A 16,088-nucleotide genomic window follows, 5' to 3' on the forward strand; every position below is an offset into this window, starting at 1 on the left:
GCCTGAACTCTGGGCCTGGGCGGCTGTCCCTCAGCTCTTCAGCTCAAGGCTAGCACTCTACCACTTGAGCCACAGCACCACTTCCAGCTTTTTTCTTATGTGGTGCTGAGGAATCGAACCCAGGGCCTCAAGCATGCAAGGCAAGTGCTCTACCACTGAGCCACCTTCCCAGCCCCCTTCCACAGATCTTAATGGTATATTTCTATCACAAAATGAATGTATGTTTTTAAAAAATATTCTATCATTAAATTTGCACTAAAATCATGACATGGCAGAAATATAGTTTTATTATGCTACACAAACTATTGATAACTGGTAAGATTGGCTTCCTTAGAAACAGAAACAAATACTGAGCCTGGTAATGGGGTTCATGCCTGTAATCCTGAGTTCTGAAGATTGTGGTTTGAAGCCAGCCCAGGCAGGGAAGCCCATGAGTCTCAAATTCCAATTGACTATAAAATGCCAGAAGTAGAGCTACGGCTCAAGTGGTAGAGTGCTAGCCTTGAGCAAAAAGAATTTCAGGGACAGTGCCCAGGCCTGAGTTCAAGCAAGCCCCAGAATAGGCATCCCCCACCAAAAAGAAAAAAAAAAAAAAAGGCTAGGGCAGATCTGAATGCATGGTACTTAATCAAGTAATTACAAATAATGTCTGAATTCAACATTAAACAAATAATCACCATGTATTCCCTACTTTTCTTTGCCAGTCCTGGGGCTTGAACTCAGGGCCTAGGAGCTGTCCCTGAGCTTCATTTGGTCAAGGCTAGCACTCTACCACTTCAGCCACAGCGCCACTTCTGGCTTTTTCTGTGTATGTGGTGCTAGGGAATCGAACCCAGGGCTTCATGCATGCTAGGCAAGCACCTACTGCTGAGCCACATTCCCAGCTCTATATTCCCTAGGTAATCATACTTTCTAAATTCAATTGGGGTAAAGAGTTACCAAAATGATAGCTATATAAAGTGGCAAACATTTTATGGAGACTCATATGTGAATCTGTGATTCTACTTAAAGTTAAATGCAGAAATAAATTACTGTTATAGCCTTTAAGTAAAATATGAAAATAAGCATATAACTCTACCCTCAATTTTGCAAGCTCAATGTGAATTGTATATTATTTCTAAAACATAGCTTCATAATCTGTTGAATAGTGTTAAGAATAATTTTTCATTACTGAAATAATGTTTATATTACTAAATGAAGTTTAAAATAACACTATAGTATAGGTAAACTTACTAAGTGGAAAATTATAAATAGCTCTCTAACTTAAAAGCTACATATAATATTTTCTGAAAACAAGACTAAGGCAAAACTTCATTTCTGCCAAGAGTTCTAATAATATGCTCCTTAGTTCCAGAACAAAGAACCAATATGAATTCCATTACAGAATACCCCTAGCTAACAAAATACCAGAATACCATGACAGAATACCCCTACTAACAAAAAAGCTCAGAGGCCAGGCGCTGGTGGCTCACGCCTGTAATCCTAGCTACTCAGGAGGCTGAGATCTGAGGATCGCGGTTCAAAGCCAGCCCGGGCAGGAGTGACCGTGAGACTCCTATCTCCAATAAACCACCAGAAAACAGGAAGTGGCGCTGTAGCTCAAGTGGTAGAGCACCTTGAGCTGAAGAGCTGAGGGATAGAGCCCAGGCCGAGTTCAAGCCCCACGGCCTACCAAAAAAAAAAAAAAAAAGCTCAGAGAATTCAGATTTTTTTAATTGATATGACACTTGTGATTAAAGAATAGTTTATAATTTTTGCTGTTCTCAGACTGAAAACTGAGAGATAATAGTTCTATAGTATTTTTTGGGGGGGGGGAGGTCTGGTCGTGGGGCCTGAACTCTAGGTCTGGGCGCTGTCCCTCAGCAATTCAGCTCAAGGCTAGCGCTCTACCACTTGAGCCACAGCTCCACTTCCAGCTTCTTTTTGCTTATGTGGTGCTGAGAAATCGAACCCAGGGCCTCGTGCATGCAAGGCAAGCGCTCTACCACTGAGCCACCTTCCCAGCCCTAGTTCTATAATAATTTTCTAGTAAGCTATATATGCTTGATTTTTTTAAGGAAAAAATCAAATTTACCAAATTATATATTCAGTGAATTTCATATCAAGGAAACAATGGACAAGTTCCAACTGAAGAACATTCTGCTAAATAACTGACCAGTATACTTTAACAGGACCTAGGTCATAAAAGTAAAAGAAAAAAAAGGCCGTGAAGAATCCTTCCAGATTAAAGAAGACTCTAAATGAGACATAACAACTAAATAAAACTTGACACATTAGATGTAATTTTGAACGACAAAAAGAGCATCATAAGTGTGACAAATGGGGAAATGTCGGGAAAAAAAAGTTAAAAAATGTCATTTGGTCATATCTATGATGCACCAACTTTTTCATATAAAGGTCCAAGTAGCAAACATTTAAGATTTGTAGACCACATGTGGTCTTTCTGGCATATTTCTCTTTAACATTTTATTAACAACTCTTTAAAATATAAAATCTGGTTTTAATTTACAGGCCTTACTAGAAATGCAAGGAGCCAGATTTTCACAGTATCATTGAAGTGTAAGGCTACTGTAACTGACTTTTAGGGAATAGAGGTAAGAGTACAAGAAGTTATACTGTATTATAAGAGTTAAAAGTTAGACAAACAGATTGAAAGGAAATCTTCATCCATGCCCAACTAATAAAAACAACTATAACAATTGACAATGCCCTTTTTCTTTTTTGTTGGTCATGGGGCTTGAACTTTGGGCTTGGGCGCTGTCCCTGCGCTCTTCAGCACAAGGTGAGTGCTCTACCACTTGAGCCACAGCGCCCTTCCAGTTTTCTAGTGGTTTATTGGAGATAAGAGTCTCACAGACTTTCCTGTCTGGGCTGGCTTTGAACCGCGATCCTCAGATCTCAGCCTCCTGAGTAGCTAGGATTACAGGTGTGAGCCACTGGCGCCCGGCCCTTTTTCTTTTTTTGTCCAAGACCAGCCTCAAACTCACTGATGCTTGCTTTTGCTCATGAGCTGGCGCTCTACTACCTGAGCCACATCTCCAACCCTGACAATAGCATCTTGAAATCTCCTTCAAAGGATCTTCCTGCATCCCCTCCCTTGGCATAGATGGCTCTCTTCCCTTCCTAGTCAGGTCTGGTCCATAGCTCCCACAACTGTAACATCTGTATCTGTAATCTGTAAGCAGGTTACTGTAATTGATTACTTAACAGTGTAACCAACTGTTTAATATCTGTCTCACTTGCTGGGAAGTAAGCTTCAATAGAGTAGAATCATTGCTATCTTCCTCACTGCTACATTCCTAGCACCTAGTTCGGGGGTTTGCACATAGCAAATGTTTGATAACAGTATGGAGGGATGAGTACACTTCTTCAGTGCAACTCTAATAGACAGACCTAGGACAGCCAGGCACCAGTGGCTCACACCTAAAATCCTGGCTGCTCAGAAGGCTGAGATCTGAGGATCACAATTCAAAGCCATCTGGCAGGAAAATCTCTGAAACTCTTATTTGAAGCTCTTTGCAGGGAGTAGAGGGGTGGCTCAAATGGTAGAGTGGTAGCTTTGATTCAAATCCCAAGTGAGAACATGTGCCTTGAATTTAAAGACCAGAACTAGCAGGAGACAGAAAAAGAAGGGGGGGGTGGGGGTAGAGGAGAAGGGAAAAGGGAAGGAAGAAGGGGAGGGGAAGAAGAGGGGGGGAGGGAGCACCTAAGGCAGTATATTTAGCAGCAGACTAAAAAGAAGGCCCTCAAGCTGGCGCTGGTGACTCATACCTGTAATCCTAGCTACTCAAGAGTCTGAGAAGCTAGCCCAGGCAGGAAAGTCCATGAGACTTATCTCCAACTAACCACCCAAAAACTGGTAATGGAGCTGTGGCTCAAAGTGGTACAGCGCTAACCTTGACCAAAAAAGCTCAGGGACAGCACCCAGGCTCAAGCCCCACAACTAACAAAACAAAAACAAAAAGAAAAAACAGTAGAACACTTATGTAAGAAATAGCTTGCTAACACACTGTCCAGAGGTGGAACCAGCAACTTTCTAATCCTCTACAGAAGCTGATGTCATGTTTGAAAACATGAATGTAAAAAAGATTTGAAGTACCAGGTTAGACTCCAATGGTTTTTAAGGTGCTCCAATTTTATATTCTGGCTAATATTCTTCATAAGCACTTGCAAGATACATTATATTAGTGACTTAACACAATTATGACTGTAAATCTAACAAAATTTTATAAAAATGACTACTATCAAATACAGGTGAGGTAACATTTGCTAATAAGATAGAACTGCCAAGTAGCAAAATTGATAATCAAGAAACAAACTCATCAACTTGTCAGGGCAAAAGAGCACACACAGGAACAATAGTGAAAATACAAATCGATCAGTTTCACACAACAAAAAGCAATTATTTAAACAAGTATGCCAACAATATTAATCTACTGCTTAATTAAAAAGTCATCTGGAGGGGGGCTGGGAAGGTGGCTCAGTGGTACAGCGCTTGCCTTGCATGCATGAGGTCCTGGGTTCGATTCCTCAGCATCACATAAGCAAAAAGAAAAAAGCCGGAAGTGGCACTGTGGCTCAAGTGGTAGAGCCCTAGCCTTGAGCTGAAGAGTTGAGGGACAGTGCCCAGGCCCCACGACCGGACCCAAAAAAAAAAGTCATCTGGAGACTTGTCCTACTACCAAAATATCTGTATTCAAACAAAATGATAACGAGTTTGTTCATATCATTCCAAACAGAGAGCAGAGTGTAAATCAGTAAGTGACATGATATCCAAACAATAAAGCCTTCATTTCAACATGGAGATTAAAGCACAAGTCTTGTTTTTACTGGCTATACAATGAAAGCTAGCAGCCACTGATATTTTCACTTAGATACACCTCTAAGCAAGCAACTAAGGTATCAACCAGTTCCTCTTCCATGTGCCTCTCAAAATACAGTTCTTTTAAAAATATACTAAAAATATGTCCTAAAACACTTAAAAAAAAAAAAGCTTTGGTTTCCAGGCTTTTTACTACCTAGGAAGTTACTTCATGTTATGTCAATGTAATCATAGAAAGTAGGGCTAAAGTTAATTCAGTAGTAATAAAATACATAGCTGGAATGCCTAAGGCCCTGGGTTCACTTGCCAACACACTCTTCACCTAAAAAAAAAAAAAATTGAAAAAACTAGTTTCTTAACTAGTTTCAGTAAGAAGATATAAAATAGCCTGTAAACCTAATTACGTAGGAGGCAGCAATATAGAAGATGACAGTTTAAGGTCAGCCCAGATAAAAAAGTTAGCAAGACCCCCAACTCAACCAATAAAAAGCTAGGCATGGTGATACATGCCTGTCATCCAGCTATGTGGAAAGTGGTAACAAGAGGACTGCAATCCCAGACAACCCCAGCAGAAAGAGCCTATCCAAAAATTAGCAAAGGCAAAAGGGCTGGGGGCATGGCTCAAGTGGTACAGTACTTGCCTAGTAAACACAGGCTCTATATTCTAACCCTCGTACCACTAAAAAGAAAAACAGCTATGAGATAAAAGTACTGTTTATGAACTTATTTTTTCAGAGCTGAGGACTAATCTAAGGGCCTTGCCCTTGCCAGGCAAGTGCTCTTCCACTGAGCTCAATCTCCAACCCCCTTTCATGAGCTTTTTATATGGTATCACCCACATACCAAAAAAAAAAAATTATCATTCTAGAGAGATAAATCTGTGGATTTTATTATCATTAAAAAGTTCCAGGGCTGGGAAGGTGGCTCAGTGGTAGAGCGCTTGCCTTGCATGCATGAGGCCCTGGGTTCAATTCCTCAGCACCACATAAGCAAAAAAAGGAAAAAGCCAAGAGTGGCACTGTGGCTCAAGTGGTAGAGCGCTAGCCTTGAGCTGAAGAGCTGAGGGACAGTGCCCACGTCCAGAGTTCAGACCCCACGACCGGACCCCCAAAAGAAGTAAAAAAAAAAAAAAGTTCCACAAGTGGGCTGGGAAGGTGGCTCAGTGGTAGAGCGCTTGCCATGCATGAGGCCCTGGGTTCCATTCCTCAGCACCACATAAGCAGAAAAAGCCGGAAGTGGCGCTGTGGCTCAAGTAGTAGAGCGCTAGCTTTGAGCTGAAGAGCTGAGGGACAGCGCCCAGGCCCAGAGTTCAGGTCCCACGACCGGACCAAAAAAAAAAAAAAAGTTCCACAAGTATCAACTACTTAAATCTAGAACATTTCCATACCCCAAAAAGAAATTTCACACCAACAATCATTCGCTGTTTCTCCTTCCCACACAAGTTGTAACCTCATGATTCTACTTTCTGTCTGTGTATATCACTGATTCTAAACATTTCATCCAAGTGAAATCACATAACACATAGGTGGGTTTTTGTTTGGTATTTGTTGTTTTTATTTATTTATTTATTTTGTGCCAGAGCCTGGGCACTGTCTTTAGCTTTTCTGCTCAAGGTTGGAGCCAAAACTCCACTTAGGGCTTTTTTTAGTGGTAAATTAGAGCTAAGACTATCATGGACTTTCCAGACCAGGCTGGCTTCAAACTGCGATCTTCCCATCTCAGTCTCCTATGTAGCTAAGATTATAGCTACTGGCACCTAGCCCACATAGGTTTTTATGTACACTTCTTTCACCTCTGACAAGTTTTCAAGGCTCATCCATGTGTTGTGTATCTGAGTATTCCATCCCCTTCCAATCTATTGTCAGGTAATACTTTAGGTATTTATATTCCATTCTTTGTTCATCCTTCAGCAAGTGACAGATATCTAGGGTCTTTCTACTCGGCTTTTATCGGTAACACTGCTATGAATGTTTATATACAAGTTTATGTGGACATATTTTTCATTACACTTGGGTTGTCTAGAGGCAGAATTGCTAAACCATACAGTAGGTAACTCTATGCTTGTCATTTTGACCAACTGACAAACTTTTTTCCAAAATGTTTACACCATTTTATATTCCCACTACAATTCATAACTTTATTATCTATATTTTTATTATTGCTATCTTAGTAGATACAAAGAAATGTCTCATGTGACTCTAAAAAGTAATTCTAAAATAGTTTGATCATCCAAAAATTGCACATAAATAAATGAATGTCAACCTTACCCAAACCAAATTAACTTTACGGAAGTTGTCATTTAACTTGAGCTATAAGAGGTGACAATTTCTCCAGTGTTCTGAGTAGAGGTGCTTATACTCAACAAGTTAATGTCTCAATACAACAGTTTGCCTGCAGTCTGATGTATGACTGGCTCAAAAGAGTATTAAGAGATATATAGCTATTGCCTCTTATTATACTGATTCATAAACACATGTATTTATAGTTCATGTTGTTACATAAAAGCACTGAAGCAACTTTAAAACAGACATGCATCATAGTAGAAATTCTAAGAATTGTTTCTGACCATATGGTATACTAGGACACCTGACTAATCTTCCTGCTGAGACCAAAAATGCTGAAAAATTATTATTCTGCCCTACAATGATGAACTGACAAAAATAAGTAAGGAATACTCAGCAAAAATACCTGCTGGCTTTCAAGTAGCTCATACCTATAATCCTAGCTACTTAGGAGGCTGAGATCTAAGGATCAGGGTTCAAAGCTAGCCCAAGTAGAGACTCATATCCAATTAACCACCAAAAAACAAAACAGAAGCAGAGCTGTTGCTTAAGTGGTAGAGCATTAACCTTGGACAAAAAAGCTAAGGGACAGTGCCCTGGCCCTGAGTTCAAGCCCCAGCACTGGCACAAATAAAATAATATAAATAAACAAATGGTGAAAGTTTCATAAGATATGCGAAAAAGTGAACATAATGTTTCTTTGGTTGGATAGGTAAACTTTAGCTTTTTTAACAATGGCCTTCTGAAGTTCAGGATTCAGAAGTTCAGGACAAAGTTTATATCTTCTTATCATAGAAGTCTAAGAAAACTCCACCAAAATTGGCGCTCACCTTGAGCGAAAGAAGCTCAGAGACAGGCCTAGAGGTCAAACCCCAGAACTTCCCCTCTCCCAAAAAGCATGTCTGTCATGTTTAAAGAAATACAAAGAACAAAAATACAGTGGAATAACAACTAGGTACATATTTTAAAAGAGCAAGGTTTGTTTTGTTGGTCCGGTCATGGGGCCTGAAACTCTGGGCCTGGGCGCTGTCCCTCAGCCCTTCAGCTCAAGGCTAGCACTCTACCACTTGAGCCACAGCGCCACTTCCGGCTTTTTTTTTCTGCTTATGTGGTGCTGAGGAATCGAACCCAGGGCCTCAGGCATGCAAGGCAAGCACTCTACCACTGAGCCACCTTCCCAGCCCAAGAGCAAGGTTTTTTTATGGCTACCTGAAAAAAAACAATCAAATACAAAATCAATGGCATAACACCTGTAACCCAAGCACTTGGAAGCTGAAGCAGGAGGACTGCAAGTTCAAGACCAACCTGGACTACTTAGTGAGACCTTATCTCAAAACAAAACAAAAACAACCACAGAAATAAGCCATACTGCTGGTGTCTCATGCCTATTGCCTACAAGAAACACAACTCATTGACAAATACAGGCTTAGCAAGAAAGCATGGAAAAATAATTTCCAACAGGGAAAATAACAATGGAAAACTATGTTTACATGCAGCACTTAGCAGTTAATACCTTAACCATTAGCAGTATTAAACTAACATTTTGTAGCTTGAGATGTTGTTCTCTTGAGTTGTCATTAAGAAAGACACAATGTCATCTATGTAGTAACTTCACAAAACCGTTTAGCAGAAATATATTCATGAAGAAACAATTTGTGATATTCTATATTTAACCTAGAGTCTAAAAAATGTGAAGTCATTAAGAAAAACATCATTGTTTTGGCATAAAGAAACTACAGTAATAACAGATACAACCTGTATTGAACCATGGACTGAAAAAAATGGTCAGCCATAAAGTCATTTTTCAAAAATTTTGCATTTTTGAGCCATTTCTTCTGTTTTTTGTTTTGTTTTGTTTTGTCCAGAGACAATTATAATGCTAGTAGGCTAATATTATTATTACTATTGTTATTGTTATAGGTTAAGTAATGACTGAAAACCTTACAAGGAAAAAGAGGGAAGAAAGTCCAACTGCAAAGCCTGCTCTCAAAAGAGGACATTTTCTACTTTCACTGTTTTGTTTTTTCATTTTTGGTAAGTGACTTGTCCCACCCTTTACTGACTACCTGCTGTTCTAAGTATTTTGCCTATATGTTGATAAGCTTCACGACAGCCCTATGAAATATGATTTTGTGTGTGTGTGTGTGCGCGCGCGTGCGAGCACACGTGCGCACATGTGTGCACACGCACACATCTGTCCTGGGGCTTGAACTCACAGCCTAGGGCCCTGGGGCCAGTCTTGGGTTTTAAACTCAGAAAGTGTCCCTGAGATTTTTTTCACTCAAGGCTAGTGTTATACCACTTGAGCTACAACACCACTTTCAGCTTTTTTCTGAGTAGTTTACTGGAGATAAGAATCTCACAGTCTTTCCTGCCTGGGCTGTCTTCAAACTGAGCTCCTCAGATCTCAGCCTCCAGACTAGCTAGGATCACAGGAAATGAGTCACCAGTGCCTGGTACAAATACATTTTTGCCTATTGTTTAAAAAAGTTACATTACTCAATACAATATCAACTTTTTATAGCAAAGTTTTACAATGTATAGAACTGTCCATCTCTTAAAATCAGAAAACATTCTCATTTTACTTAATTTCTGTTTGTTCCAGAAAGAATTTTAAATGGCTGAACACATTCTCACCATATCCCTGAGTGGAACAGCAAGCCTTGTTGGCAATTGGTTTGGAATATCCTTAGGCAAGCTTCCTAATGGAAAAGTGAGATTACTAGCTTACTAACACATCTGTATTTGTTACTTTTCCCATCACTGTGACAAAATACCTGGAAGAACAAGTTAAAAGAGGAAAGATTTGCTTATGGTCTCAAAAGATTTAGTCTATCATAATGGAGACAGCATGGCAAACAGTAAGTAGAAAGCAAGATTGGGATGGAGTCCCAATATAGCCTTCAAAGACAGGCCCCAGTAATCTACTTCCTCAGTGGAGATCACACCTGTCAGTTTCCACAAAAGTGCCACCACCTGGAGGCCAAGTGATCCATACATGAGCCTGTGAGGGACACTGCATATTCAAACCACAACATTCAAAACATTACTACTGTGCTGCTAACAAGTACTGTGTGGACTGCTATTGCTGAGGTTGATGCACTCCATTTGGAAGAATGGAGAGACACTTACCAGCTATCTCTATCTCTGGAAGAGCTATGAAGAAATCCACCTAAAACAACACCATTCCTCTTAGAATCCAGATCATCTTCCGTCAGTTACTAGTACTCTTTCTTTCCTTTTTTCCTTTTTTCCCTTTCTTTCCCTCCCTCCTTCCCCATCCCTCTTCCTTTCTTTTTCTAAGTTTCACTGACAGCCTTTCCTGACTACATTTTCTATAGCCACTACTACAGATATCTAAGCTTTAGGAAAACCAGTCAGAATTCTCCTATAGCAGTCTGGACTTCATTGTGCATTTCCTAAGAGTTAGTTGTATCAAAGCAGCAGAAAAACGGAACAAATAGAATAACAAAAAACTACAGCGTTAATATACTAACAGAAAGGCATGTGCTTTTTCCCTAAGGTCCTGACAGCTGAATTCTTTAATCAGCACCTCACCTCTTGTCTGTATAGGAAATCTATAAATACAAAGCCAAATTGAACCAAAAATGTTTGGGATAGCCTGGCCAGAAGGACGGGAGTGCACACATAGGTAGTATACCACCTTCTCTAAACAGTTCTGAAAATTTAGCACATTCTGCCTCTCCAACTCCCTTTTTTCTACTTTTCCATGCCTCCTATCCACATTCTCTAGTGTCAATCTTTCTTTAGATATGCTAATATCATCTATTAGAGGACATCAAGTCCCACTCTTCCTCCTTTCAACCTAAAAGCGACATCTTTTAAGATTCCTTCTGAAGAAAACTGAGCTCTGAATTCTGCTGGTGGCACCTACATCATACCACGTACACCCACTCAACTCCACCTGTCACCTTCTCATCACTTTCTCTTTCATAATGCTTCATTTGAGTTTTATTCTCCAACACATCCAATGCTCTCCCTTTAGAGTTCTCATTTTTCTGTATTTCACTATGCAATTGGCACAACTTGTCCAGTTCTTCAACATTTTCCTCATCACTGGTTCAATGGAACTGGGCTTTATTGGATCAGTTCACTATGCTGCTCTGCTGTGTGATGGTGGTTCCAAGTCTAGATCCCAGAACCAGAATCTGGCATACCTGGCTACAAATCCAGGCTCCATTCCTTACTTGCTATGTGCCATGGAAAGGTACTTCTTATTTTGTTGTTGTTGTTACTTCTTTTTTTGTTGTTATTACTTAACTTCATTAGGTCTTTTTCTCAATTCTATTTAAACGGACACAATGACTAGTATATCACTCGTAATTAGTACTCAGCATAATATCTTACTCTGGCACAAAATAATCACTGAATAAATATTAAAACAATCATCTCTGTGTCCTAGTTCTTGGCTACTAGCATTCTATTCCCATTTTACATTGAAGAATTCCCTGTATCAAAGTGCTTTGTTCCAAGAATAAATCTTTTACCCTCTTTAATAATAAATAAATTACTACTAGTATTTCTTTAATAATAAAGAAAATCACTACTAGTATAAATTACCAATGTTTAAGAAATAACCCGCAGAAAACTAGCTCCATCTTAGTACTCCTTTTTCAAGCACTCATTTCCCTTGGCCATCAGTAGTCCCCTCGCAGAATTTTCTTCTCTAGGTAGCTCTTCTTAGATGTCACTGGAAGCTTATGTTCCTATATCTACACTCCACAAATTAGTGTTCTAAAACAAAAGCCTAGGTTTTCTTCATTTCTCATGTTATCATCTCTCTCTTTGCAATCTCACATTTCATCATGGCAACAACAATAACCTATAAATAAATTCTACATTATGATTTCTACATTATCTCTAGCCCAGGCCTCTCCTTTGAGTTCTAGATTCCCATATCTAATTGCCCACTCACATTACCATGAATGGATGTAAGTGTTTAAATTCAGTAGATCCAAATCTGGCCTCATGATTTTCCTCACAATCCTACTTTATTGACATTCATCCAAGATACACAAGGTAGAAATTTGTAAGTCTAAAAGTTATCCTTAGTAATTTTCCTGTTCTTCCCAAGTTCACTCAAGCCTATAGATTTTTACCTCAGATCTACCCACTCTGTCTCTACCAACCAGCTGTATCTGCCTTTATGTGAATGAAGGGATGCTTTTCATTTTAGTACCCTCAGCCAGTGAGCAAACCAGTCTCTCACCTTTATCACTCATGATGTTTCAAAAAATTTAAAACAGCATGGATCCTGCCCTTCCATTCCTCTCAAAGGCAAGGATCCAGCTGTATTCACATCTGTCTTCTGTTTCCATAAACATGTCTCATCATTTTGCCAAGTACTGGTGGCTCAAGTCTGTAACTGCTACTCAGAAAAGGCTGAGCTCTGAGGATCATTACTCAAAACCAGCCTATGTAGGAAAGTCTAGGAGACTCTTATTTCCAATTAGCCAAAAGCTGGAAGTGGAGCTGTAGCTCAGGCGATAAGAGCACTAATCTTGAGCAACAAAGCTCAAGAACAGCATCCAGATCTTGAGTTCAAGGCCTAGGACTAGCTAGCTGGCTGGCTGGCTGGCTGACTCACACACTCAGGCACACAAATATCTCATTGAAAGTGGAGATGTGACTCAAGTGGCAGAGTGTCAGCCTTGACCAAAAAAGGCAAGTAAGAGTATGGGGTCTAAGTTCAAGCTATGGCACTGCCACCCACACACACACACACACACACACACACACACATAAACAAAAGATGTCATAAACAAAAGATGTTCAAGCCATGTGCAACAAAAGAAGAATCCTGATAACAACTGATATGTTACACTAGTGTCAAAAAAGAAAATGATTCTCAAACATGTTAACTCTGTTTTCCCTCAAGAATAATGCTATTTGGATACAACGGATAGGAAGAACTGATGCCCAGCCAAGTGAGGCGACAGTAATACAGCATCTGGCTGCTTCAAACACCACAGCTGCTCATGCATGGGATCCCTGACTCACTGCAAGTGCAGCAAGCAGACTCAGAGCCTGGTGGAACCCTGGAAAAGAGAGAATGAATATAGGTCTGACTGCTGAACAACTAGAAAGAAACAGTCCAGCACACTTGACGTCACCCCTTTTCTAAATTCAGATACATTAAAATCAGTCCCTAACCACTTAGAAAATAGTAAGTACTTAGAAAACAGTAAGTACTTGTGGAACCAACCTGAGTTACATTATATAATCTATTATCTTTTTAAGACTAGATTTATATAGTTAGATCATGAATTTAAAAAAAGCAGTGAAAGTCCTATGTTGGTAGAACAGCAACAAATTTTTTCCAGGTTTTCATTATACTCACAAGGACATGAAAAATATACATGAATAATTAAACATTTGGGCAACTAGTTAACAGCATGGACAACTTTAACAAGAACTGATTATTCAATTGTCATCAGCTTCAAGGGCAGATCTACCAGCAGGCTTCAGGAATCTCTATGTGGTCTTCTCGTATTCAACTACTTTATCAATAACTTGAACAAAGATGTAGTACTACTGGCATCTAACATGTGAATAATAAGAAATTTTGGAAATAACTTATATCTAAAACATATTTATGAGTGTAAGTGCATGCATGCATGCACACATGCGTGAACACATACACACATACACACCACACACACACACACACAAAATATCTTTGCCAGCATTTTAAAACACCGTAAGTCAGAAAAACAGGCTAAATCTCATAAAATGAAATTTAGGAAAAATACCCAGGGGATCAGTATCTGTGTCCAAAAATACTTCTATCACATTGAGATGGCAAGATGGTATTTAACTGCTGCAAATGTTTAAAAAAAACTGATGGCTTAATTAACTGCAAGCTCACAGCAATAAGATGTAGATACCAGAAAAGGCAATGGGACCCTAGCAAATTCAACAGCATCTCAAAGGTGGGAGACAGCAGTTTCACTTCACTCTAGATTACTGGTGGAATAAAGTCTACCTTTGTAGCACAGTCTTCACAAAATCCTACCACTGGCAAGTTTAGAAAAAGAATCAGGATGCTTAGGAGCCTGGATACTATTCTATACAAGGAAGGGCACTGGGAATGGAACTTAAAAATAGTTCTAAACAATGGCTTCAGAAAAAAATGCTGGCAATCTTTGTGCAGTCAATCAATGAATATGAAGTCTAAACACGTTTCAAGAAACACCAGGAAGACCTATTTCATTCTGGAAATGTCCACAGATAGACAAGATAGTCCATAATGGCAAGAAATGCCTCTGTGTATTGAGATATGCATATCTGAAGGGTAGAAACAGTCACGGGCTGAAAAAGAATTGTTCTATATGATGTCATTAGGTACAAATAGTACCAGCAGAAAGAAGGTAGAAAGCAACTGAATCAGCTCTTTTTAAGAAAGGCTGTTGGAAGTTAGAAGCAATTTGATTAGACAGCAAAGTTCCCATTAGTAACAGTGTTCTCATAAGAGGCCCTGCTGAAAGAAGACAAGTATTCACCTGCACCACACTAAACCTTCCTCCTGTTCCATACTACAATCTATGTTTGTCCAAGAAACAGGCCTTAAAGACATATCCTACTGTGCTCTTCAGCACCCCAAGTTCCCAGTTACTACTTTCATTTCTTTACCCTGTTCCCAGCTTTCTAAATGGGACCAGGCCTGAACTAGGAAGAATGAGAAGTAGGAAGAAAAGAACACATCAGTGAATGAAACATAAAAACATCAGTGCCTATTCCACATACCATGAATTTATAAAGAAAACACAAGGATCCACTACCCTTGAATTCATAAATGCAACTAAAATATTCGATTGTGCTCAGTCTGTAAGAATCTCTGTATGTGAGCCATTTTCTTCTCACAAGGAAAAAGTAATTTAACTTAAAACCACTTGGAAGATTTGTCTCCAAACTCTCTACTCTACTATAAGACTATGTGGAAACTAACTTTAGATTATATTCCTGAAAAGCGAAATGATTCATCACAGTAGGCCAAATGCCATGAACTAATCTAATTGTGGAATCCTGATTAAATGGCTGCTTAAGTGTAATCTATTTAAAAATCACAGGATAAATAGGGCCTAGACCATTTAGTTCTGGGGTTTTCTACATTAGATCACGGCCCGTTAAGCTCACTCTCACTTTATTTTGTTATTCTTGCAGATGCACACAATGGCTCTAAAGGCTGCACCTGGGTACGGAGGGAGTCCAACCTCCAAAACGGCTGCTCCTTTTATAACTTCTGGGAGCAAACCTCTCACGCTTGAGCGCTTTGCTCAACTCAAGCACAATAACTGGACCCCGATTCCATTTCCCAGGGCTTTTTCTTTCCTATAAACGCAGAGAAGTTCAAGAGGCGACGGCACGGAGCCTCCAGACCCGGGGCGAGGCTTCCCCTCCCGAGCGAGACCAGAGCCGGCCCCAGCATTTCTCAGCCCACCGCCCGATGATGATATTTCGGGGCCCAAAGACAAGAAAAAGGAAGGGAGACTCGGGTTTTCCCGGCACGGGGAGCTCCCCTTTCGTGGCTGCCAGGTCCGTCCCCTTCCCGCACCCCCCCCCGTCCCCCGGGATTTCCTCGCGTTGCCGAGGCAGCGCCGGCGCCAGGCGTCGCGCGCTTGGGCAGCTCCGGTGGACGGAGCCCGGCGCGACCCCGGCCTGCGGCGCCGCAGCCCCGGCCGCCCCGGGAGCGCGGCGGGCCGCACGGAGGCGGGACTTACAGTGACACCATCCTAGGTGACAGCACCAGTGCAGCTTGAAGCACTTGCCGTGGCTGTGCGTGGCGCAGATGGACAGCCCGTCGCACGGCTGGAAGTCGGGGCGGCGGGCGGCGCAGCTCCGCGCCAGGGCCTGCGCCTCATCCACTTTCTCGCTCTTCCAGCCGCGCTCGGGCGCCGGCGCCGTGGCCGCACTCATTTCCTCGGCGTCCGCGCGGAGCCGAGGCCGGGAGCCCGGGAGGAGCG

The 16,088-nt window shown here is 40.8% G+C and overlaps 1 protein-coding gene across 1 annotated transcript in view; it reads right to left on the reverse strand.

Annotated features, from left to right (window-relative positions):
• The window catches only part of LOC105999712 (chromosome unknown open reading frame, human C3orf70), a 54,634-nt gene extending 38,552 nt beyond the window's left edge, over positions 1 to 16,082 (reverse strand). Inside the window, exon 1 of the mRNA XM_013034811.1 lies at positions 15,846 to 16,082. Within this exon, the coding sequence (XP_012890265.1) occupies positions 15,846 to 16,041 (196 nt within the window). The 5' untranslated portion in view covers positions 16,042 to 16,082. The remainder of the gene's footprint in view (positions 1 to 15,845) is intronic.
• Between the last annotated feature and the right edge of the window lie 6 nt (positions 16,083 to 16,088).

The sequence above is a fragment of the Dipodomys ordii genome, unplaced genomic scaffold (genome assembly GCF_000151885.1).
Source record: "Dipodomys ordii isolate 6190 unplaced genomic scaffold, Dord_2.0 Scaffold196, whole genome shotgun sequence".
In the NCBI taxonomy this organism is placed as follows: Eukaryota; Metazoa; Chordata; class Mammalia; order Rodentia; family Heteromyidae; genus Dipodomys; species Dipodomys ordii.